This window comes from Hippoglossus hippoglossus, chromosome 8 (assembly GCF_009819705.1).
Source record: "Hippoglossus hippoglossus isolate fHipHip1 chromosome 8, fHipHip1.pri, whole genome shotgun sequence".
NCBI classification, from domain to species: Eukaryota; Metazoa; Chordata; class Actinopteri; order Pleuronectiformes; family Pleuronectidae; genus Hippoglossus; species Hippoglossus hippoglossus.
In genome coordinates this window covers 16,661,081-16,687,379 of record NC_047158.1, presented here as the reverse complement: position 1 = coordinate 16,687,379, position 26,299 = coordinate 16,661,081, and the positions used below count along the sequence as shown (strand labels likewise).

Genomic DNA, 26,299 nt, shown 5'->3' with positions numbered 1-26,299 from the left:
CCAGGGAACAATCCGCTCCAATATTCCAAACTGCCACAGCCGCGCTCAGAAAATATGGATGTTAACTGCATTAGTCTTCAAGTGGTGTGATTCGAAGATATTGTGCGCGGTAGAGTGTGTATCGTGTTTCAGGCACAAGTGCACAGATTGTAAAGCAATCTGCTTTTCAGGAGGTGATTATGTGTCAGAGCACAAATCTCCAGATGCATGCACGGGTTTATTTTGCATATTTATAGTTGATACGGCAGATGCATGCATATTTGTATGTGTGTAGTAAAAATATGTGCACAGGTGCTTACTGTTCTTTCGTCTGAGCCGGTATGTGTTGTACAGTAGTTGTGTGTATGTGTGTGTGTGTGTGTCATTGTTTAAGTTGTTATCAGTCAGCTGGATGTTATGAGTGTGTGGCAGCCTGACGCCGTCCCCTCTCCCCGACCCCATTAGAGGTGAGGAAACATGGGGATAAAGCTATTTGTTCCTTGTTCTGTTGGGCCGCTGCTGTGCCCACAGATACACAGGCAGCATGAGCACACTCGGACGCCAGGGGCCCACCGGCTGCGGAGCGGCTTGCTTTTCATTTTAATGTTAACAGATTAGAGCTGGAAGTCGCGCTGCTCTTCTTGGGATTCAAGGTGTTGCCGATTTTTTCCCAAGTGCGGCATGCGGTTCACAGCAAAATAGACAGAGAAAAATATTTTTCAGCACAGTTTCAATGTTTATCTGTCCAATATGTCACAAACTAAAATGTGTGCAATACTTCCTGTAGACTACTGTTCTAAAGATAAAAGCACTCCAGAGTTTCTTTTTTTTCGTTAAATATTTGCAGGAGTGGAAGATGCTTCATACTATGTAGTACTGGTATATATTTTAGTACACAGGACTATTAAATAAGGAAATACTGCAGTTATATACCAGGTTGTAGTTATATTAAATGTTAGGTTCTCTCTCTCTCTGTCTCTGTCTCACACCAACCCTAATGTAAAAACATAACGCTGGCAGTAACAGCTTGGCTGCTGAACCGCAGCCGTTGTGACCCTGGGCGTGACCCCTCATAAACCTCAATCTGTAACCCTCCAACAAAATGGCAGATAATAGTCGTGTACCATGTGTGTCTGTGTGTTGACTGTTGTGTTAAACTTTGCAATGAAATTGGTGTGAAAGTGCCAGACAGAATAGAAATGGTGAGGACAAACAAAAGCTGTAGAAAGTTTGACGAGGAGAGGAGTCTCCAGGTCGTCGGTGAATAGCACAGGCAGGTAGCTGTAAATGTGTTTCCACTGTGGTGCAAGGGGAGGCATCCATCTTTATCTGGGAACAGCAGGAGCTGTCGGCAAACAGGTACAGTCATCAGGAGGGGAGAGAGAAGGAGGGAGGATGAGGACAGAGGACGAGAATTAAAGAGACAATGATTGTTTTTGCTTTATCGCGGTTTCTTTCTTTATTATTATTCTTATTTTGGCTCTCCCTATTTTCCGGCGTGCCCTCGGGCCCTGTCTCAATCCTCGTTCGCCCTGTCTCTCCCTCCATCCATTTCTCCCTCTCTTCATCCAATTAGGCCTAATGGAACAGTGGCCTAATGACAAGGACCCTGGGGAACAAACACATTTAGACTCGCCTCCAGCTGCCACCTGAGACACACACACACACACACGCACACACCAGCAGCGCTTTCCATTTAATACCAGTTGATGAGGCAAAATAGCCAGAGGAGGAAAAACTATGGAAAAAATGTATTTCTTCTGTGTTCTGGAGAAAATAAAATCCATAAATTCCCAGAATTTTGTTTATTTTGTTACTTTGTAATCTGATAAAGATCAGATCCAAACATAATTCCCTGACAATCTGCAATTCTCAGCCTGTTCCTCCATGAAGAGCTTTGCTAAATTCAGGACTGAACTACAAATCAATAGAAATATTGTGTTAAGTACACGTGTGAACACATCCTGACATACGATCACTCAAAACCTTCACTGCCACAATATCAACACTGACCACCGCTTATTGATTAAAACATTTTAAATGGGTAAAATCTTTCTTCATAGCACAAACAGACAAATTTAACGTAACGCTGACGACTTGTGATCGAATCTCTCCGGACCAATGTCGCTACCAGGTGTAAACAGAACTTGCTTTGTAAAGTCAAAGGGGGACGAGTACTTAGATGATTGCAGAATCCTCTTTAATTAATTTGACATTTGGCATTTGGGGTTTTGTGTTTGTGTAGTGAGTGAACAACAGGTGTTTGCACCGCTGCACAAATTGTCCACATGTGGGAGCATCATCTTCCTCACTCTAGCTCTCTTCCTCCTCCTCTCCTGTGTCTCTCGCTCAGCTTCCCACCTGTCATTCAGTACGCTGGCAGTGGAGATGTGTTTACGACATATTAACCTACTGGGGAGTTGTCATTCACGAATCCTGGTGTGTCACTGAAGAACACAAATAATGCACATCAGAAAAACCGGGACACACACACACACACACACACACACACACACACACACACACACACACACACACACACACACACACACACACACACACACACCTCTCCGGTGTCCGTGTGAGGTTGCCATGATCCCATCAGCGGGTCTCACCTCTCTCTCTCTCGTTAGTCCAATCAGCTGTCATCCTGTTTCACTAATCACCATCTCAATATGTCATCTCTGCGGGACAGGCCCAGCCACGGGGGATGAGGTCATCATTATTCGACAGGGGACACGCTTGCGTTTCTGCAATTAGGTCTCATCTAATCCTGAATCAGACCTCATATAGTCCAATTACGCTTCTGTGTTCCTGGGGTGGACGGTAGTTAGTGTGTGTGTGTGTGTGTGTGTGTGTGTGTGCGTGTGTGTGTGTGTGTGTGTGTGTGCGTGTGCGTGTGCGTGTGCGTGTGTGCGTGTGTGTGTGTGTGTGTGGTTGTCTTGGTTATATTCTACCTTTAAAGCTCTTCATCTGTTTTGGGAAGGTTCTTGTACAACGTAGCTATTTTGGTCTCTGGCTGTTGTCTGTGATGTGCCTTATATACTGCCTCCGCTGGAGAGGCCGTTCACTTCCACTTCTGAACTTTTGTGCTTCTGTGTATGTTCAATACATCCTTGTGTCTTTTTTTTTTTCCCACTTCCTTGTATTTCCTGAATTTTGCTTTCAAGTCGGTTTGCTGTCGAAAGCAGAATGTGAACTCTACTGTAGAGGATGTCAGATAGAAATGTTCCAATAATAAAGGGAATTCTTGACTTCTAGATGCTCCATTTCTATTGAATTACCACAAAAAGAAATACCTTTGAAAGGTTAAAACAGCATTTAGATGGCATTTTCTGCAAACTGCTGAGGAAACAGTTTCATAAAGAAATCTGCGAAAGTCGCAAAATGTTTGAAACATAACTGTAAAATGTTCACTGACAGATCTGTGGTTAATGTTTTTTTTACAAGGTGGAAAACTCAGGGCTGCTGAAGCTAAAGGAATTATTTACTTATATTTAACCAAAAACATGATGTTTCTTTAACTTTCACCATGAATTAAAGTATCTTAAACTTCTATCCTGCATTCTGTGAGTCTGCCCTCCACCCTGACTGTCTCTCTATGATTTCTGAGCAAAAGAACAAAATTAAAAACATGTCCTGGACTCAAGCAAAATGAATTGCAATGTACATAATCTGAGCATCAAATATTCTCCCTCCGAAACTTTTTTCAAGTCTGATTTCTAAAAGGACAGTGATATTATGGTCCTCCAAGATCTGTACAAAAATGACCACGATCGGTCACATCCGAAACCATCTATATGCAAACTGGAAATCCTTCTTTAATCAATGGTGTAAACCCGTGAAAATCTGTTATTGATCGATTGACCTGCTCAAACACACAGGTATGCGGATCCTGGTGAACCTGCTGCTCGACACTCTGCCCATGCTGGGCAACGTGCTGTTGCTCTGCTTCTTCGTCTTCTTCATCTTCGGCATCATCGGCGTGCAGCTGTGGGCGGGGCTACTGAGGAACCGCTGCTACCCGGAGAAGAACTTCACTCTGTAAGTTAAACGCCTTGCATCAGCGTTTGCATTTTAAAGGTGTCTGTGTTGTGCCAGTGCCTTAGTGTCATATACTGTTAATAGAGATGGACGATGCCTGGTCCCCGTAAGTGAAGCCGCAGCATATCTATTGCCCCCTGGTGACTGGTTGCAGTATCGGTCATAAACCCCACTTCTACCATGTTAGTAGATGGGACATGGACGGAAATAAAAAGTCGAAGTAGGCTACACGTCAAACACATTTTTTTGAATGTAAAGATGGTTTTCTGTCATTGAATTAAATCCAATATGGGTTGTATCGGTTTATAAAATATGTAATTCCTGCAGTCCAATATGAATGTACAAGTATGTCATAATGAAAAATGTTCATACAAGATTTTTATATATACTGCATATGAGTATATTTGACTTCAGTATCCATTAGCAAACTCTGCTGTCCAACTTCTCCGCCGCTTCTTCTTTCCATCTCTCTCTCTCTCTCTCTCTCTCTCTCTCTCTCTCTCTCTCTCTCTCTCTCTCTCTCTCTCTCACAAGCTGCACAGCAACAGTCTTTTTTTTTTCTTCAGGTTGCAACTAAGACCATGATTAGTTTCCAGCTGCATGCCTCCATATTCATGACCCTACATGACTGCATCACCCACTGTGTCTGTGTCTGTCTGTGTCTGTGTGTGTCTGTGTGTGTCTGTGTCTGTGTGTGTGTGAGTGACATTCACAAGTATTCCGAATTTGATTTCATGCCATTCTCTCAGTTTCCTTTTTTTTATTTTTTATGTTGGCATCAGCTCGCTAGAAAGACACATGCCCCTGACGTTGCTGTGTTATGTATAGAAACCATGCACATGCACCTCAGTGCCACTGTGCACGGTCTCTGGTTCTGCTGACACAGCGGTTACTAATGACAGATCTAATATCCAGATGAAAGTGGACACGTGTCGGGCAGCCAGCGCCATCCTGCCCGCTTTGAGAGCTGACATTTACCCTGACGACCTCAGCAGTAATCACTTCATGAGTTTACTTTACTGTATCCTGACCGGGATAAAGGTTGATTGTAATTAACAGGACAAATCAAGGACTCCGTTTTGATTTGATTATAATCCGAGGAATCAGTTGACAACTATAGTATTAAGGTCACTCCTGTTAATACACTGTAATCTCATACACGTTTGCTGATGTGTGCAACATCATTGTAGTGGTGATCTTACATTGAGGGTTCATTATTGAAACAACGTATTGTGTTCGATTCATTTTAAACCATTGTGTTAACACATTATGCAAGTTATAGCCAGGGTGCTTGAGTTCTTAATTAGGAAGGTCCCAGTGAGTTAGTGCTTGAGGACTATTATGCTAAGTAAAGGGCTAACATTAACTCACTGAGAGGTTATTATGGAGTGGAGTGTCGCTGTCAAGTGCAGCATTCGGTTTGACATTTTTCACCCTCCGTCTTTTGATCTCTACCTTTCTCCTTTCATGTCTTAATCCACTTGATTCTTGTCCTGCAAGTCTCCAGTTGGTCCGTCTGTTTCCCTCCTCACTATTTTAACTACATACCTTTTCCATTTCAAGTCAAGTTTGAAAATATTACATACAAAGTTTATGTTGAATCCTTCCTGTGGAGGATGATTAAATCTTTACGGATGGCCGCCAACTACAAGCCACTGACATGGGTAGAATTTCTCCCAGTGCAACTGTTGGTCATTTTGAATGTGATAGCAGGTCCGTGTGTCTGTGTGGGAGCAAGAGGAAGAGAGAGGCAAAGCACGGTTCCATTCAGTCTCAAAATAAACTGCTGATCCCATGGTTTAGTTAGCAGCACTAACTAAAGGATGTTTACCTGCACACACAGCTCTTCATCTTGGGTGGGGGAACGGCTGAGAGGGGATGGGTTAGTTATTATGGGGGATGGTTATTTGGTCATTTTGGTTCAAAGGGAATGGCATCCCCGGATCTGTTTGTGCCTTCCTTGTTTTATCATTTTCATGACCGGCTCCAGGCCATGACAAAAAGATGGGAGGTTGCGCCACACCATGCCCTTTCAAACCGTTCTTCCATTTCCAACTTTCCTAGAGTCTCGCTCGACAACATCGGGGAACCGGTTCAGCCCTGATCCCTTCCCTGCGTCTCGCTCTCCGTCAGCAGGTGTTCTCTCAGTGTGATGCCAGGTTTTGCAGTGCTATGCTGTGCACTGCCAAGTCACCAGCAGGGGGGCAACTGCCTTCATTCACATGCTCCACTACTATGACAAGGGCGGCTTTTTTCTGTCTAGGCTTAATCCCTTTCTTAATTTCCACGCTCTTGGTAAAGTAGAAAATGTGAATATCACTGACAACCTCTCTGAATTCTCTTTATGTCCATCTCTGTTGGACGGCCTTTGTGTCCTCCATTGGATTTCGTAACCTCTACTGTTCTGTAGGTCATCGCAAGCTCAGTGTGTCTCAGTGCTCACCTGCAAACTTTGTTCTGCCACTAAATCAATGCATGGTTCCCAAGCAACTCTCGACGGGAAGTGGTATAGCCTGATATGGCCCAGCTATCGATCCTGGAACTGGCGTGCATACACATGTGTTGTTGTGTGAGTGGTCTCAAGGTAAAGGAGAAATTCCACTAATACAGTATGTCAGCACTATCTATTACGGTATTGACTGGACTAGACAGGATAGGATCAGGAGAATTAGAGAGGAGAGGAAAGGGGGAAATGAGAGGAGATGAGAAGAATGAGGAGTAGGCTCAATATTAAAGACATAATAAAGAATAAGAAGAATGATAGGAGGGGCTAAAATAAAAGGAGAACAAAGGGGGGCGGGAGGAAGAGAGAATCATTGAGGATATAAACTATTAAAAAGAGGGAGTATATAGAGTTCAGGAGGTAAATGCACTGCAAGGCAATCTTGAACTCTATGCATATATATTCCTGAGGTGTATGTGCATTGCATACGATTTGCCTTCAGCCAGCTTTTCCCTGATAAGACTCTTCCGGTGCAGAAGAAAGAAGACGTGAGAGCAGACTGATGCACACAGAGAACGTGTTGTGAGACCACCGGAGAGCCAGAAAGAGAAGGGCTGAGGCAGAGTGACGGACAGAGACAGAGCAATGAGTAAATACTGTAGGTCGAGTGACCCTGAATGTGTGTGTTCAGTAATGGGCCTGGAGATGGAGAGGGTCTATTTTTGTCCACCCCAGGTCCAGACCTGACTCCACAGTCATGTCAGAGCTCTCTCTCACACACACACACACGTTCACACATTTACACGCACACACACGCACTCAGACGAACGCACTTATTCGGCCTCGCTGATCGATTTTTCTGCCATTGACCATAGGCGTCATGTTTTCAGGTTGTGTGTCCGTGCGTTGTCTTCTTGTGAACATACAGTGTAAGTGTTTGGGGGAATTTCTTCAAATTTTCTACAAAATCTCAGTTAGACTCGAAGACAAACTGAATCGATTTTGGTGGACAACGGTCAAAACAGGTTTTGGGATCTTGTGAATGCAACGTCTCAAGAACACCTTGAGGGAATTACTTCAAATTTACCCAAACGTTCCGGTTGACTGAAAGATGAACATACCCTCTCACACAATCATATCTGTGTGTGTTTTATGTATACGATGTTGAGGTAGGGGTGGTATCCTATGATATCACTCGCTCAATCTCACGTACACTTTCCATGTGACTCAGTTTGCACGATTAAACAATTTGTTGTCTGGTGCCCAACACACTCATCTCCAATGATGTGCTTGTCACCTGGTTAGTTTAGTTTAGTAATGATCACTTTCATTTTCTTCTGCCATGTGTTCTTTGACAAAAAATGATCCAGCTGCCTCTGCACCGGGACATTCCACCAACACCCTGATATACGTGAAGAGAGAACAGCCTGATTTCTCACAGAACAACAACACAATGATGAGATAACGATACGCGTTGCTCCCGGTGGAAGATGTATGGACGTTTTTCGTTTCAGAGCCGCCCTCAGTGACCTGTCGGCGCTCATTAAAAACCTTAGAGTGATGTATGATTATCTCCACTTATCTCAGTCCCAGTCAAATTACTGTAGTTCCATGTGCTCGGCAGAGTAATCAGGGCAGCAGCGCCGAGCCGTCCCTGTTTCAAATGGCAGAACTCACTTATTACCTCTGCTTTGTCAAGTCCACACTAATTATTTACCTGCGGGGCCTTTTGTGTTTATCGCTGCCAAATGAAACAAACCTGACCCCGATTCGCCCGCTGCATGCACTGATCACGAAAAGGAAACTTTGCAGCGTTTTATGAGAATGGCTGCAAAAAGAAAGCAGTTCAGCAGTTTTTTGAGTAGTTCTGAGACATTGAAGGTTAAAACACAAATAGAGCAAAATAAGTCCCTTAATGCAGCCATGGCTTCACCTGGGCTCCTTCCAGTTTTCATAATGGATCGGTTTTAAACCACCAGACCCATTTCAGGTGCAGACAAAATAAAATCATAAGTGGTGCTGCTACAAAACCTATTCTAATCCTCTGGTTCACTGAGTCAGATGAAAACAGTTTAAGAGATTTGTTTAGAAACTCACAAACAAACTTGAGAGTGTGAAGGTGACACCTTTCTTCTCAGATTAGTAAATCGATCATAACCAAAGGGCTCAATGTAACTAGATGTGAAGTCTTAGGTGAGGCATGGTTTCACCTCAGGAGACTCCTGACCTCCCCCCTGTTTACCACACTTGTCAGCAAGCCTTTGGTTCACTGCACTAGCTGTAGGCGCTGATCGCTGGTTCACTGCTAACTCAGGCTTTTCTTTCCCCACTGAAAAACATTCTGTATAGACTATTTACAGCTCTATATACTGGTCTGTTTATCAGTCTAGTAAGGATACGTGCCTCAATTACACTGGATTGGAGATCAAAAGGTTCAAATAGAAAAGTGTAATATAAAGTGAAAACACGTGAATAGTTCCTACTCTACTTAAGGTTCCACTCAGATCAACATCAGTGTGTGTCTGTAAGTCAGATTGAACCCACCAGACAGGCAACAGACATCCAGCTAGGATCTGTAGTGTAGAGCATAAGCTGGATAATAAAAGTATTTACTCGTGTGTGTATGTGAGACTGAGAAGGGAAGAGAGACAGTATATCCTCCCGGCACATGCAGAATCATTTGCATTTCCTCATTCACCTGCTTCCCTTCATTGATGCATTTATCCCACAGGCTTGATTGAGTACTTCTGGAGATTAACTTCGGTGACTGCGCTATAGAACATCTCTCATTTCATATTCCTCATTCCTGGCTCCCTCTTGACTCTCTGTCTTTCACTGAAATCCTCATGAAACTCCCCAAACGAAGTATTGAAAGATAATAGGAATCCCTTTTCTACTGTATTTTGTATTAATGTCATATTTACTTGGTTTCTTACCTTGTCCGTACCCCAGGTCGTCAGGTATGACTCTTCCAACTCCGTACTATCAGCCGGAGGAGGACGATGAACGCCCCTTCATCTGCTCCTTGCCGTCTGACAATGGCATCATGTCGTGTACCGATGTGCCGGCGAGGCGCGAAGGAGGCCGCACCTGCTGCCTGGACAAGGAGGATGCGCTCCACAGACAAGCTCTGGGCCTGAGTCTGGAGCCGCTGACCAACGGCAGTGGTGCAGGTGAAGCGATGGGTCTGTGTATCAACTGGAACCAGTATTACACTCGCTGCCACACAGGGAACAGTAACCCTCACAAAAGTGCCATCAACTTTGACAACATCGTCTACGCCTGGATTGTCATTTTTCAGGTGAGAATCCTTTTCAGTGTGAAGTGAGGATTTCTGATCCTTCAACACTTATGAGTCCTTTTGATTTTTATCTTTGTAAAATATTTAACTTGCCAATATCTGAATTTTTTTTTTTTCATTGCCAGGGGGTTAATTTATCATTTTGAAATAGTATCAACATATTGGACCCAAAACTACACATCACATGATTTGTTCACAGTGGAAAATTTGAAATAAAACATGAAGGATAATTTGAGATTAATTTTTTAAGTGTAAGTGTAAGTGGAGTGACTGCAGATGCCAGAGGGTTAATATGACAAATCTCAATAAATCAATTTTAGGTGCATTATAAATCATATTTATTAAAATATGATGTTTAAACAATGATTTTTAAACAATTCAAATCCAGTTAATTTATTTTACTTATGAGCACACTCAAGCACTAAATCAGTATTTTTGACTCTATATTGTAATATTGTATTCACAACAGTATATTGGATTTAAATGTTTGATATAAACTATGCAGCACTAGTAAATATTGGATAGAGCAAAGCTTTTTTTTTACCAGTTATGTCCTGTTGAGAAAGCCCAATATGTCTTGTTTACCTTGTGTTGACGCTCGGTCAAATGGTTCCTCCCAGGTGATCACTCTGGAGGGCTGGGTGGAGATCATGTACTACGTGATGGATGCTCACTCCTTCTACAACTTCATCTACTTCATCTTACTCATCATTGTAAGTACCACGTATTACTAGGTTTATTGAATCATCAGTAGTCTACATTACCAGCTGACACATCCATTGTGCGATGTGGTGACTAAACAGTGAATAACTGAAGAGTGAATTAAAAGTCTAGTTATACACTCTGGAGATTAAAAAAAGCCCTGATAACATTTCCAATATGTGTGGACATCAGCGGTCTCTTGCCATCAATAAATTGAATGAGGATATTTCCTGAGTGGCGGATTCGAGTGTTAATAGACTTGTGAAAATCAATAGTAGCATAAAGGACTGTCCACAATCGATGTCTGCAGGAGAGAGGGAAGTTGGCTCTTAAGTGAACGTGTCTTCGGTGGGTGACGAAGGAAAAGGGGGAGATGAGGAGCTAGGAAGTGTGCGCTTTGTCCAAAGGAAGAAAAACGAGTGTGCAAAACCTAGATCAGCCTTTTGTCTGCAGTAGCAGGTGGTGGCACAATGAAAGGTGTTTAATTCCGCATTCACGCGCTGTTGGCTGTCGGTCAAACGACATTCAGTCACTCTGTGTGGCAGCGGACGAACAACAGAAGTCCCAGATGTTGCACTTTGCCACCACTGGCAGAGCACAATAGAGAAACAGACATGAAGCCTTTTTGTAAAGCTGGGAAATGAGATCAAGGAAACAACAAAGACGCCGGACGGAGGCGAGAGAGGATCACTGCAAAATGATGTCAAAGAAAGACAAATGTGAGAAAATGAATAAATTCAAGAGGAGTAAAAAGATGAGAGAGAGAAAAGAAACAAAAAGAAAAAACAAACACACAACTAATTCGCAAGCACACTACACAATATCTGTACTACTGTATAATGAGATGGACCTGCCCGACGAGACATTTTTGTCACCCACCTCATCCTCACAAGCTTGGCCTTATTTTGGCGAGGTGAGGTGATAATTGGAATTGTGACGGCAGCTGTAAATTACATCCCTGTTTTGGCAGATTTGACCTGAGGTTGGCGTTGGCAGCGTAAGCACCTTTTTTTGGAAGATAGCTCCAGTGGCTGACATGGTGTCACACTGCAGCGTAATCACTTTTTGCCTGATTTATGCCGCTCCACTGACCACAGGCTCCAAAATGTAGAGAGCTCATTTTCCTGGTCGCCATAATTGTTCTGCCCATTTGGCGGTTTCCCTGCGAGGCGTCAGTCTGTTTGTCGGAGGGTCCTGAGGGAAGCTTTGCAAGTGTTGCTGACAGTGTGAGAAGTTTTCAGTCAGGATCTTCCATCAGCCACTAAAGGTGCTGCTCACACATTCAGTCACCTTAACTGTCAATCTTTCCTTCAGTGGTCCTTTGTCTTTCATTCTTCTGTATGCGTGTGCATGAGAGGTTTTGTGAAGTTGCAGTGCTGTTAAGTGTGTGTTCCTGCATGTGTGTTTGTGGAAATAAAACCAAGAGACAAGGAGACGTTTGACCTCCAAAGTGTCAAACTGGGCCTCATCTCTGTCTGCGTGGTATTGGTGTCACATTACGAGCAAAGAGATTTGTCTTGGAGTCAAAGGAGTCTAAGTTATTAGGAGATAGTGTTTGTGTGAGTGCATGTCTGTTTCCGAGAGAAAGATATGATATTTATACACATAAATATATATGACAGCTGCTGCACGGAGGCACGGGGACACATGTAATCAGTGGTAAGCCGAGCCTGCCATTTAAATCTGTGTGTGCGGTTTGTGTGCGAGTGTGTCGATCACACATGTTTTTTTGTCTGTGTGTTTGTTTGTACGCATGAATAATGCAGTGATCATCTGAGTGCGTGATATTGGGCTGCCTTTCCTGATTATGCACAAAGCTGTCCACTGATCATAAGCACAGAATACACACACACACACACACACACACACACACACACACACACACACACACACACACACACACACACACACATACAGATGCAGACCTGGAGGGAAATCAAAGCCCCACACACCTGCGGACCTGCTTTGACCTACAGGCCACAGATGGGCATCTCTCCTCCCTCTCCCCTTCCCACACACACACACACACACACACACACACACACACACACACACACACACACACACACACACACACACTCTCCCATATACTGTATTAGAGTGGGGTTTTCAGGCTTTGATTTTCTTTCTTAACATTTTCCCCGATTACAGACACGTGCGGTGTAAAAAAAGATATCGCAGCCAAAATGATTGCACCCGGCCCGAAACCAAAATAAAATAAAAACATTTGTCCGAACTCAGGCCTCTTATCCTCACTCTAATCCGTATATATCTGGACTCTCCTCTTTTCTGTTCCTCTCAGCTTCTCGTCTCCCTTCTTGACCTGCATCTTTGATCACTGTGGATGAAAGTCAATGTGTGAAAGGTCATTAAGTTTGAATTTTTATGTCCGTGGATGTTTTATTGAGTGACGCTGCTCCCAGTGTTTTGGCCTTGTATGTATTTATGAGATGTCTGTGTGTGCTCTCAACATGTGCCGGTCTCAGAGCTTTTGTCCCGAGAGAAAGAGGGGAACACATGTTCAGATTTGTAATGAACTGAATTGACACTCGGCCACGAGCTGCTCCTTCCATGCAGCGGTCTGCTTTCTGAGTTGTTCAGCATTAGCCATTATTGATCGAATCATTGTTCCGTAACCAGCTCCGAGTACAGTCCAATAAAAGCCATTTCAGCAGTCCTGTAGTGATTCCCATTACCGCCTCTAAAAGGGTCAGCCAACACGTTCTATTCACAATGCGCCTCATCTCCTCCTCCTCCTTCCTCAACCCTCAGATTGACTCACGATAGGAAAAATAAGAAAAGCTCTTGTGAAAGATTTAAAAAGAAAATCCCTTTGATGAGTTAAAGTTCATGGGCGTAAGAAAAGCAAAGCAGGATATTGAGTTGGAGGAGGGGTGGAAGCGGAAGTCAAGTCAGAGTCAGGTCATAAAAAAGAAGACAAGCTAGTTGCTGATCTGTGCTTTGGGATTTTGTTGGCTCTGTCCGTCTCGTCCAATCAGCCTTGGTTTTGTTGTGAAGCCAACCCTCAGAGACCTTTAGCATGAGTCCTAACATTTCTACAGGGGGGGGGGGGGTTGGCACATGTCATCACAATCTGCGTCCAAGTGTGAGCTAAATGAAAGACCAGCCTGGCAACATTACAATTCTTCACATTGTTTCATGTTTCTTGGATGAATAAACAGAAGCTGCACTCCTCCTTATTGTTTTATTTATAGTTCCTTCTCGGTTTAGTCTTGTAAATCTGAATTTCTGCAGTTTCCAGAGCAGTACTATCTTTGACCTAAATATGGTCCTGGCCAGATGTTAAACCAGGTCTGAATGGGGTCTATATGCCAGATAAGCTCATAGTCCCTGTAGTAGATTTCTATGTGTTTCACCGCCTGTATCTCCCTCCATGTACATCTTTACTCACCCATTAAGTTTCATAACTGCCTGCTGCTCCACATCTTTCCAGATTGGTTCGTTCTTCATGATCAACCTGTGCCTGGTGGTCATCGCCACCCAGTTCTCTGAGACCAAACAGCGGGAGCACCAGCTGATGCAGGAGCAAAGGGCTCAGTGCCTGTCCTCCTCCACGTTGGCCAGCATGGCTGAGCCGGGAGATTGCTACGAGGAGATCTTCCAGCTGGTCTGCCACGTCCTCCGCAAGGCTAAGAGGAGATCGACGGCTCTCTACTACACGCTGAGGGGCAAGCCCCCGCCAGCTGGTGGAGGCAGGGGTAACAGGCGCGCCGGAGGGAAGATGAACGGAGAGCGGCATCACTCCAGACACCCAAAATGTGAGTGGGAGGGCCTCAGAAAGTGTCATCTGAATATGTCTTATTTATGTAACATTTGACCCTTGTGTTTTTCACACAACATGTGGAAAAACAGCTGAATATGGTTTAGTTGCTTGAAAGAGCATGATGATGGGGTTATGTATAATTTCTATATGCATACTTGGTTTATCTTTTCACTGAAATAATAAATGTGTGCAGCTTTTCCAACAATTCAAACGCCTTGTATATTCTGCATTCATATTCAAACCTTTAAAGTGCACCCAGCCTCACTCTGTTTACTCCTGCCTCTGCATCTCTAGCATCCCACTGTCCACACCAGAGCAAGCAAGACCACGGCTCTCAGACGGAAGCCAACTCCATCAGTCTGTCTGTCCCTCAAAATCCAGAGGACTGCCCCATATGTGCGCTGTCGCTGAAAGACGGGGCAAGGGCAGCGGGAGACTCTGACAACCGCGAGGAGGACGAGGAGGATGCTGTGAAAGAAACGGACAAGGAAGAGAACCACTTAGAGGAGAGGGGAGAAGGGGAGAAGAAGAAGAAGAAGAAGAAGAAGAGGAGGACGTGCTTCGGACTCTGTAGGGACCTTTGGAAGGGTATGAGGAGGAAACTTTGGGGCATTGTGGAGAGCAAGTACTTCAGCCGGGGCATCATGATCGCCATTCTCATCAACACCATCAGTATGGGCATCGAGCATCATAACCAGGTACGATTCTCAGTCCTGTCACACCAAGTATTTTTTTTTACAGTGATAATTTCTATTAACAAATATATTTGACCTGCTTCCATTTCCTGTTGCTGCTGTGGGGTGCAAATTCAATAGTGCTTCCATGTGTTTCACATTAAAAGCATACGAGTGATTCAGAAGCCGTTATCCTCTTGCTTTTATTGTGAAATTTAAGTATGGAGAGAATTGCGTTTGACATCAGACTAATAATCTAGAAAAGCAGAATATAATTTATTATTATATATTATATATCATATTATATATCAATATTGAAAGAGAAGCACAACATTGCTGTGGAAAAAAAGAGGAAATCAGGCTTGTGAGTATAGCAGGATGATGTTTAATTGGTGGAAACTCAACTTTCATTTTTTTAACCTTAAACCTTAAAGGTCTCAATAAAGACGTTCAATAATATCCCCCATCTAGGAGGTTATGTTTTCATCTGTGTTTGTTTGTTAGTAAGCAGGATTGAGGAAAAAAAACAATTTCCATCAAATTGTGTGTAGGGGTTAGATTTTGGCGTGGATCCGGATCAGGCTGCAGATCCAGGACTTGACATTGTGAGATCGGGCATGTTTCAAAACTCTGGCATATTTAGGGGAGGAGTTTGGATCTGGTGAATTTAAATGTGGTTTCAGAAAGGGACCGTTGGGCCTCGGTGCATGCGCTCTACTGAGTGCCATTCTATCATCCTGCTATCATTGCAGCAATATGAGTGATCTACACTGACATACTATAGTGTCAATAGTGTAATCACTTCTGTCTCCTCTCTCACGCCCACAAATCACCATGGCCTCATCACATAAGCCACTATCGCCGCTGATGAGCCATCGCTGCTGCAACTATCACAATAGCAGATGACATTCAGAGGGATGTGTGTGGGAGTGGAGCATCACTCTGCCATGCAGCTCCCTGACAGAGGTTTAAACATTTAGCCTTGCGGCAGACAAAACCGAGCTGGCTTTTAACATCGGCCCCGGCTCCTCGGAGGCAGACGAGGCAGGTGTCTGCAAGCGAGAGTGAGAGACGTCTGCCAAGAACACGCACAGGCTCACACACACACACACACACACACACACACACACACACACACACACACACACACACACACACACACACACACACACACACGCACGCAAACATGCAAACACAAGTACATCCAAGTGTGCACACATTACAATACGCATTTATTTTTTTATCCTGTGTGTATGCACATAAATAAATATGTTTTAAACAGGAACACATTCAGGCGCACACACTCACAAGCTGTTACATAAAACAGCTTTTTCATTTGCCTTCATTTCTCTCCTCACTTTTTTTTTTCCCTCTATCTCCTCTGCTCTCTCCCTCGCTGGTTCCACCCCTCTCCCCTTATTTCCCCCATAAATCCCTCTGTGCACCCGTCCACATTCCCCCACTCCTTCCTTTGTGCCGTATCGTCTTCCTTCCTTCCTTCCTCCCATCCATCCTTCCTGCCTTACTTCAAGTGTTTCATCTACTCTGACTCTGTTTTACCCTCTCTCTCTCTCTCTCTCTCTCCCTCTCTCTCTCTCTCTCTATCTCTCTCTCTCTCTCTCTCTCTCTCTCTCTCTCTCTGTCTCTCATATCCACCCACACACTCTTTGACAGAGTAGTTGCTTTCTCTCATCTCGGAAGACTCTAAAAATAAACGAGGGGTTGTGTTGGGGGGGAGATGGTGGTGGCAAGGAAGAGGAGGCGACGAGTGAGATGGGGAAGAGCGAGGCAGATGCCGGTTACACAGCAGTTTTCAGCTCAATTCCCCGTGTGATTCTGTGTACGTTTGAAAGTAGGCATGTATTCAGAAACACACATACATTTGCATGCATGCACACACAAACACTCACACACACACACACACACACACACACACACACACACACACACACACACACACACACACACACACACACACACACACAGATGCTTTGTCTGTCTTTCTTTGGAGCCCTCCTCCCTCCACAATTTCCCCAGGCTGGCACAGAAACAGAGGGAAAAGTATGTGTTTCGGTTCTGCAGCAGATTTTATTCTAAAACAGGAAATCTGAAGCTGATGTGCTTCTCCCTGACAAAAAAATGAGGAACCACAGAGCACCACAACCTGCCCGAGGGAAACAAACTTATTTCTTTGTGTTGGTATGACGTTGCAGTTATTTACTGTTGTCTTTGATGATGAGAGGTCATAATCATGTAGGATGCAACACACTAACATTGAAGACAAACTATTTGAGATTACTTTAACTGTGTCCATGTCTGTTTGTGGAAAATAAATTGGCACATTAGAATCCAAGGCTGGCAAAGTTGAAGCTCATCCATTCATATTTCATATGTGAGCAACGTGCACTCGCTGCGGGCACTGAGAATACGAGGGAGGACATTTGTTTGGCCGGATAAAATATGAAATACTCTTCAGGTGATGGATAGTGACGGAGCAGGTTTTGAAGCAGCATGGGAGAAAGCAGGCGCGAGGACATGAGGAGAAACACGGCGAGGGAATAAAAGGTAATGGGGCAAGAAGAAGGGAAGCAGCGAGGAGGGAGAGAGCGAGGGGAGGGTGGAATGATGGTATTTTGTCTGAGTTAAAGTGTGATGTCAGGGGATGTGATGGTTCTGTCAATAGCAATAAATCTCATATCCTGTGTTTGTCCTGTCGACTGGTGAGAGAGCTCTGGACATAGGTCAAGGTTAGAGCCAACAGCGGAGGGAGGAAACTTGTTTGTGTCTGTGCACGTTCATCCCTTCGCTCTGCATTCCCCACCACAGTTAGCACCTTTTTAAATATCAGTTCGATGACATATAGATTTTTATGCTGTGCACGAAAGCCTGGAGCGGATTTCTTGAAATTTGGCACAAATACTCACTTGGACTCAAAGGAGATTTGCTTTGGTCGACAAAGACCAAAGTTCAAGGTTACTGGTGGTGGAGGCAAACAGCAATGAGGTGTTAATTCTAGATGTCGTGTCATTACCGAAACCAACCTGTCGTCTGCCGATCTGTCCAGCTCCCAGTTCCTGAGTCTCAGACTGAAATCTTCCAGTTAAAACCTAGCTCAAGAGATTTATGCTGGTTTTGTCAGATTATTTCCATTTCCGTCCCTTTTACATTCTTCCTCATTCTCACCTCCGATCAAGTATTATTCTCTCCTCTCCTCTCCTCCTCTCCCATCATGTCATCATCTCCTCCCAAATAATCCCTCCGCCTACTCCACTTTTTCTTCTCCGTTCGGCCGGGATCTTCCCATCCCGTTCACCCTCCCCTGATGGACAGCAGGATATTGACTGGGAATAGATGGCCCTGCCTGATAATGAGACTCCGAAAGAGAAAGAAAAATGGATGGATCCAGGGGGCTGGTGGAGATAGACTGAGAGAGAAAGCGGATTAGAGGAGGGGAGGATTGAGAGTGGGTTTTTCTCTGACATGGTTTGCTAACTTTGGCAGGGCTAACTGGCTATTTCTCCTCTGGCTTTGAAACCGAAATTCACAGGGGGTATCAGTGAAAGCATCTGATCCATATCGTGCATCACACACATTCAGTCTCACACGCACGCGCACATACAAATGGAAATAAACCCGGGATTGACCGGAGGATGAGTTTGTGTTTCTTTTGTGTGTGAGTGGTTTTTATGTGTTTGGGTATCCTCTCCCGGTTCCAGATAAAATCCTCCTATTCAGCCACCAAGTTGTGTGACCCTCTACCCTCTCCGTCCTATTTCTCATTTTACTGTTCATATTTGCAAATGAGAGTTTTTTTTTCTTCTGGCAAGTTTCACTTAAACATCTGTGATAAAACAAAAAAAAAAAACAGGAGCCATTGGCTGGTCAATGAAAAGCAACCGATATGAGCCTTCCACTGATATATAGGTATATTATTTTATGTAAAATAAAGACTCAACTTTTATTTATAGTCATTTATGATCAAGTTTATGGTTAACCTGTGAAATATTGAGCCTTCCTTTTTATAAAGTTTTGATGGCAACTCCTTAGGAATCAGTGCCAATTGTTTTTTTATCGGCGGATATATCGGTACTGGATATTTTATATATCCACGTCAATATCAGCATCGGCCACCGAAAATCCATATCAGTCTGACTCTATAAAAAACAAGATTTTTAACCTTTATAGTTCGCTCTCATGCCTCTCTCTCTCTCTCTCTCTCTCTCTATTTCCTCTGTGTGCTGATTCTATTTGCCAGGTTACAAGAGATTTCTCTTTGTGAGTGACTGACAGTCTGAGTGACAGCTTTTTTAAACACAGGCGGAGGAAGGTGACGGGTACATTGTTGTTTTCTCCACAGTCCTCCTGCATCTTTTGTTGCCGTAGCTGTGATTGCAAAGCAGTGGTTTAATATCGACTATGTGTTTATGTCTGTGTCTCTCTCAGTTCTCTGCTTTTAAGAAAGTTTACACCTCTAGCCCACATCTCACCTGCTGTTTTATTTTTGTTTTGTCGTTTCTCTGACCTCCCTCCACCCCTTTACCCACCTCCACCCAGCCCGAGGAGCTGACCAACGTCCTGGAGATCTGCAACATCGTCTTCACCAGCATGTTCACGCTGGAGATGATCCTCAAGCTGACTGCGTTCGGCTTCTTTGAGTACCTGAGGAACCCCTACAACATATTTGATGGCATCATTGTTATCATCAGGTCTGTAATCTGCTTTAGAATTAGTTAAATGCATGTTTTGTCCCAAAAACGTCAGAAAAGATTGAGCATTTCCCTTTATAATATCAAATTGATGTTATAAACATCTGCATGGTCCGATTTATAATTCCCAAACTAATACTGTTTAATCTACTATGATACAAAACTGAGAAACATAGAAAATCATCTCTATAGCAAAGCTGGGATGTGGAGAATAGTCGCAGATTAATATTCAATCAATCAACTGATCAAGTTATTGTTTCACCTCAATAGTAAAGTCCCAAAACCGAATTCAAAGCTGTCGTATGCAGCTTCAAATGTCTCCTCGCTGAAAAAATACCATCAGCTGTCACAACGTGTACTGACTGAATAAATTGCATCCAAATGCAGTTTGAAGATTTCCCCTCGTGTGGAGAACGTTAACTTTCTTCCAATGCGTATATTCATGATTCCACATGAAGCTTTGCATTTCACTGTTCTTTTGAAATGATAAATATAGGAAATGTCCTGCATCATGGGGATAAAATATGTAACGTCAGAAATATTTCTAATCACCAGTATGGATTCTCTGCCTCTTTAGAATGTGCAGTAGTGTTACCGCCTTGTCCACTTATTTAATCTTCTCTTATCTGGTCTTTCCCTCCTTTACATTGATTTTCATTTTTTAAATCTAACTCCCCGGTTGTAACAATACACATGTTTTTCTCTACCATTTTCATATTCTTCTCCAATTCTCCAATTTCTCACTTTCTCCCATATGACACATCCCAGTGTGTGTGAAATCATCGGCCAAGCAGACGGCGGCCTGTCAGTGCTGAGGACCTTCCGGCTGCTGAGGGTCATTAAGCTGGTGAGGTTCATGCCTGCACTGAGGCGGCAGCTGGTGGTGCTGATGAAGACGATGGACAACGTGGCCACCTTCTGTATGCTGCTCATGCTGTTCATCTTCATCTTCAGGTAACCGGGGGGGGGGGGGGGGGGGGGGGCACAGATTTATGTGGAGTGTGACTCAGAGAAAGGAAATAAAAAAATAAGAGGGCAGAGAAGTGTGGATAAAAAGTGAGAGAGAAGAGAGACTGTGGTGTTTGTTAGCTGTACGTACTGTATGTAAATACTGTGTATGCACTGTGAGGTACAGTGCAATGATAGTTTAAAGCCTAAGACGATCGATTATCAATAGATGAACTCTGCGCAGGCTGCTGAAAGCTATGGCTGAACCCCCCCCCCCCTTCACACACACACACATTCTTGCTTTCCCATCTATGTCAGGGATTATCTCGTTAACCTGTCTTCTTCTCCAACATTACTTCAGAGCGTTTGACTGCATGAAACATTTGAAATTCCATTAAATATGACAGATAGGCTTTGGGCCAAAGAACAGTGATAAGAATAAACCGCAGCTCTCAAAGTGACACCTAGAGACTGGGCTCAAATTGCACAGTGATGATTTTAGTTTAGCATGAATATATGTTGTTTTTAGAAGTAATACACCATTAGCAATGCTTTAGCTTTACCTGAATCCAGTAAAGAACCATACCAGTCACTCTACGAGGTAGACTGCAAAATCTAAGTTACACAGAGTGCGAATGTGTGTGTGTATGTGTGTATATACGTGTCCCTGCAAACCTGCCTCTTGACACGTACAGACAGATGGCATCAGAGCTTTTTAGTCTGCTAATGCCATCCTGAGCAACTGGTGCTTTTTGGGGCAGTTAATGCAAAGTACCTCTCAGCTGCGACATTTAAAACCTCTTCATAATCACTCCAGAGAAAGTGACGGATGAGAATATGAACGGCGCCGACTGGGTTTCACAGTGACACAAGCCGGAAACAAATGCTAGAATAAAACTTGAAGAGACAATTGCCCTGGTTATGCTGATTTGATGTGTGTTTGTCTGTTTCTGTGTATGTCTTCAGTGTATGGTCTGAAGCATATTGTCTTAAAAGGCATAAAGTTAGTGTTTGGATTGACAGAATCAGAGATATGGCAAAAACGGTAATAACTCTCTTGGATTTATCCCGATTGCTCAGACAGATCTGTATGTGTTTGTGAGACTGAAAGTGGAAGTAGGGCAAGAATAAGTTAAAGTGATGTGCTGCCGACAGATCTGCAAAAAAAAGCAACAGCACAAAACACTACATTAGCGATCTTTTATCTCTAATGTAGAGTTTCGTGCTGTGTTTTGTTTTTAGGAGAGGTGTAAAAAATGGTTTATTATCAAAGAAGCAGGCCGTCCTACTCTTGGTAATTAATGGGAAACACTGACATGCAACTTAACAGCATGAATGCACTCTCTTCTTATTCCTACGACAGGATGTGCAGCTGAATCTATTATGTTAAAATCTCTCCTGTGTGTTGCAGTATCCTGGGGATGCATATATTTGGCTGCAAGTTCAGTCTGAAGACAGAGGCCGGAGACACGGTGCCCGACAGGAAGAACTTTGACTCCCTGCTCTGGGCCATTGTCACTGTCTTTCAGGTACAAATGACACACACACACTTTCATATCACAACCTGTACAGATGTGCTTGTGAGGGCATGCAAATTCTTTCTACCTCTATCCACGTGTGTGTGTGTCTGTGTGTGTGTGTGTGTCCCTGCTCCACACTGTGTGTCTATTTCCTGCAGATTCTGACTCAGGAGGACTGGAACATGGTGCTCTACAACGGCATGGCCTCCACCTCCCCCTGTGCTGCTCTCTATTTTGTGGCTCTCATGACGTTTGGAAACTATGTGCTCTTCAACTTACTGGTCGCCATCTTGGTTGAGGGCTTCCAAGCTGAGGTGAGACCTTTTTTTCTTATCCTCAGATTTAGGGCATTAGCAGTGAGCAAAATAAAAAAGTATGAATCAAACGTTGAAATTTGTTTGACTTTTCTACCCTTGCTTATTCTCCCACTCTTTGTTTCCTCACCTCCTCCCATGGGCTCCCTCTCCTTCTCCGCCTCCCTCTGCATCTCTTTCTCCTTCTTTTTCTCTCTCTGTCACTTTCCTGGATACAGGGCGACGCAAACCGCTCCTACTCGGAAGATGACAGGTCCTCCTGTAATTTTGAGGAGACTGAAAAGCAGAAAGACTCTCTGCAGCTCTCAGGTCTGACCGGAGGCGTTTTTTGATTTGTCCATCCGTCCACCTCTTTTCTCAGGAAACGCCTCGAGGGAATTTCCTCAAATTAGGACTCGAGCGTGAACTGATTAGATTGTGGCAGCTGTGAAAAAAGGGGTCTATTATAAAAGAAGCACAAACACACAGAATTGTTGCATTAAATATTTATTCTAGACTAATCATTATCTCACACTGTTTCCTTAGTAAATAGTCACATCTGATTGGCTAAAGAGGAACCCAATCTTCCAACCTTTCAGCATTCAGGTTGTTTTGTTGTGCCCCGGGCGTCAGACATGTTGCCCGATTTCCACAAACATTGCCGAGCAACAGTCTGAAATGTAAGCTGCACACACTTTTAATAATGCATGCCTGATGCCAGTTCTCCATCCATCCCCCTCCTCTACTCTCCCTGTGGGCATAACAAAAGTGAACTCTCCAAAGCATCATGCTGTTGAGCAGCGTAGGGTAGAGCAGCATTTAGCTGCACTCCGGGGGGGCTCGCTGTTCTCCTGAACCCAAAAATACCTTTTAAATGTCAGTTTACTTTGTTCCATTCAAGTACAATCAAACACATTATGAATATGTTGAGGAAGGACAAACCGCTGGCAGATGTTCTTCTTACACTTCTTACAAGTCTCCTCCAGTGTTTCCCACAGAATGTGATTCAATCTATGTCGGTAGCTGCTGGGTTGCGGGGTGCAGGCGGGGGGGGGGGGGTTGATGATTGCCCTGTGAACACGCATGCAGTACATTATTACACGCACGCGGTGCACAGAGAGGGCTGGCGTGTTTGCCTGCTGAGGACTGCAATGCGCACAGCGAAAGAAATACCTTCCCGAGAGAGGGGGGGGGGGGGGCAAAGAGCGCTGCAATGAAGCCGCAGCACAAAACAGATCATTTGTGTTATTATGAGAAATGTTTGGGAAAAAAGAGTGGATCATTATGACTCTGTGGCAGGACAAATTGGACAATGGCGGGCCGCCACAGTCTGGGAACCACTTCTCCTCTCCGACTCCTGTGAGTTGGTTTAGTGTAAATGAATCCTTCCTCTGTCTCTCTGAGCCGCGCGTAACCTTGTTTCAGGATGTTTATGGTGCCGGCTGATGAAGAATACAAAGTTTTGTTCGTGTGACAGCAACAGAGAAGAACAAACAAAGGGAAATGACTTCTTGTTTAATGATCTTTCCTTCATTACCTCCGCCAACGAGGTTATGTTTGTTTCTTAGTTTGCAAGATTACGCAAACACTACTCAAAAGAGTTCCATGAAATTTGGTGGAGAGGGGATCCAAGGCAGATCACTTTCTCGAATAGTTTAGGGGACTGATATTTAGGAGTGTGTGCAATTTGCTGCAGATTCAATTGAAAATTTAGTGAATTTAAATGTGCCTTCATAAGGGGACTGTGGAGGAAGGCTCTCTACTGAGTGTTGTTCATCCCTCCCACCACTCCTCTTTCTTTCCCTCCTCATTATTCCCCTTATGCCTTCTTCTTTCCACTCCCTCTGTCCTTCAGACCCAAAGATCTGTACGCTGACCCCCAATGGGCACATGGACTTGTCCTCCCTGCCTGCTGGTCTGTTTCCAGGAGAGAGGTTGACCTTTGCTCTTGGCTCCAGGAAGAATAGCGCTATTTCTCTTGGCAGGGCCAACCTGGAGCAGAGGGCTTTGGTGAGTGGAAATGGCCGTAATGAGAGACAGGATGGAAAACACATAGCTGCTGTTTGTTAGTTGTTGACTGGTCATTTCATTTTGACTCCTCTGAAACTGTGTGAGAGAAATATTGTGGGTGATTGCTTTCGTTTTGGGTCATGTCTGTATTTTTAAGGGGTATTTCAAATCATTTTTTAATGCTTTATTGGTTTGAAGGACGATATTATGCATCAGCAAGTTCTCATTAAATGCCACGCTACTTAATTGACTACAAATTTAAGTATGGGCTGCTCTCACACATTTTTTGTAATCAGTAGCATATGATTATGTTGCTTTATTCTTCTTTATTATTATCAGATATGTGTGGATCTCTATTTATTATTGTTAGTAAACCAGAGGGTCAAAGCTGATCCAGTCTGGACATGGTTCTCTGTCTGTCTCTTTCTCCCTCAGTATCCCTGTCGGCGTTACCACAACTGGGGACGCACGCTGCCTCACCACCCTCAGGCCCTGTGGGCCCGTCGTTCCAGCTGGAACAGCCTGGGAGGCGGCCGGCCTTGTTCTTCCTCATCTCCCTGCGCCAGTCCATCCTTCACTCCCACTTCCGCAAGGCCCTTCTATGGCTACGGCCTAGGTGGTCTGGGAGGGTTGGTTGGAGGGAGCCTGCGTATCCGTGGTCCCCGTGCCTCGTCATCCCCGCACCGACACTTCCATGGCGTCCACCCAGACGAGGAGGAGGCTCTGCTCTCTCCTCCCGCTGTTGCTTCCCACTCTCTTCACCTCCCCCACCCTATGCTCCCAGGTCACTTTGTACCCAGGAGGGACCGCAGAGCTCTATCACTGGAGCTGCCCCACCTGCTGCAGGTGCCGGGACCCCCACACCCTCCACCACTGCCGCCGCCGCCACACCACCTACCGCCCCCCATGGCACTCCACAGGAAGAAGAGCGTCTCTGGTGGGATGATAATCAGCGCAGGTGGTGGCGGTGGCCTCGACAGTCTGGGTGGGTTAGGGGGGGTCCACCAGGACTGTAACGGGAAGACACCGCTGTCTCAGCTTCTCCAGCCCCCAACTAGACACCAGACCGAGCAGGCCGGAGGGGCGGACCCCCAGAGCCAGCTGATGACTGACGTCTTCCCCCAGGTGAACGCGCGCAGCAAGGACCGGGAGGACCTGGATGATGACATCGAATATGTAGGTTCCTGTTTTGTGTTTGTGTGAGCGAGGGAGGGAGGGAGGGAGGGAATCAAACAGTAACAGCATTAGGACAAGATGGTGAGAAAGTGAAGTAATGTTATAGTCATCTACCATCACTATACCAGTATGTAACAGATAGAGAAACACAATCTATCCTTGTGATTCCCAGTAACCGAATCATTAGCTTTTATGTTCAAGCTCAGGATTTCACACATACAATAATCTCCTGCTGTCTCGTGTAGGATCTTCGAGTACTTTGTGTAAAGCCTGCACTCATGGGAGCCCCATTGTTTTCATTGTAAACAAGCCTGTGTACAAGAGAAACAAGGTTAATTAGAAAGGACTATTTAGACAGCGGGGGAGAGAGCGTTGCAGATGGCGGCGTTGGAAGATGCTCCGAGCTGTTGCTATGGACGTGTTTCACTTTTGTAAATAATTCAGAACGCGAGTCCAAACAGGAAGTTTCTCGGTGTGTTTTTGTGTTTACTGCTGTGCGTGGTGTATGAGCCGCGTTGTGAGCTGACACATGTGTTTGTTGCAGAGCTTGTGCTTCCGCATCCAGAAGATGTTAGAGGCGTACAGACCGGACTGGTGTGAGAGCAGAGAGGACTGGTCCGTCTTCCTGTTCTCCCCACAGAACAAGTGAGTCGCCATCGTCCTTTTTCCCCCGTTGCATATCTGCCAGCACTCCTGATTTTTTGCAGGAGTCTCCCTAT

The 26,299-nt window shown here is 44.5% G+C and overlaps 1 protein-coding gene across 6 annotated transcripts in view; it reads left to right on the top strand.

The window, feature by feature from the left end:
• Positions 1-26,299, top strand: part of cacna1ia (calcium voltage-gated channel subunit alpha1 Ia) — a 147,705-nt gene that overhangs the window by 80,847 nt on the left and 40,559 nt on the right. For all 6 annotated transcript variants that reach the window (XM_034593934.1, XM_034593931.1, XM_034593932.1 and 3 more), the window contains 13 exons: positions 3,864-4,023; positions 9,419-9,767; positions 10,388-10,480; positions 13,924-14,248; positions 14,548-14,951; positions 19,482-19,633; positions 20,402-20,587; positions 21,993-22,110; positions 22,260-22,415; positions 22,634-22,724; positions 24,250-24,404; positions 24,840-25,580; positions 26,125-26,225. In XM_034593934.1, the coding sequence (XP_034449825.1) occupies positions 3,864-4,023; positions 9,419-9,767; positions 10,388-10,480; positions 13,924-14,248; positions 14,548-14,951; positions 19,482-19,633; positions 20,402-20,587; positions 21,993-22,110; positions 22,260-22,415; positions 22,634-22,724; positions 24,250-24,404; positions 24,840-25,580; positions 26,125-26,225 (3,031 nt within the window). The remainder of the gene's footprint in view (positions 1-3,863; positions 4,024-9,418; positions 9,768-10,387; positions 10,481-13,923; positions 14,249-14,547; positions 14,952-19,481; positions 19,634-20,401; positions 20,588-21,992; positions 22,111-22,259; positions 22,416-22,633; positions 22,725-24,249; positions 24,405-24,839; positions 25,581-26,124; positions 26,226-26,299) is intronic.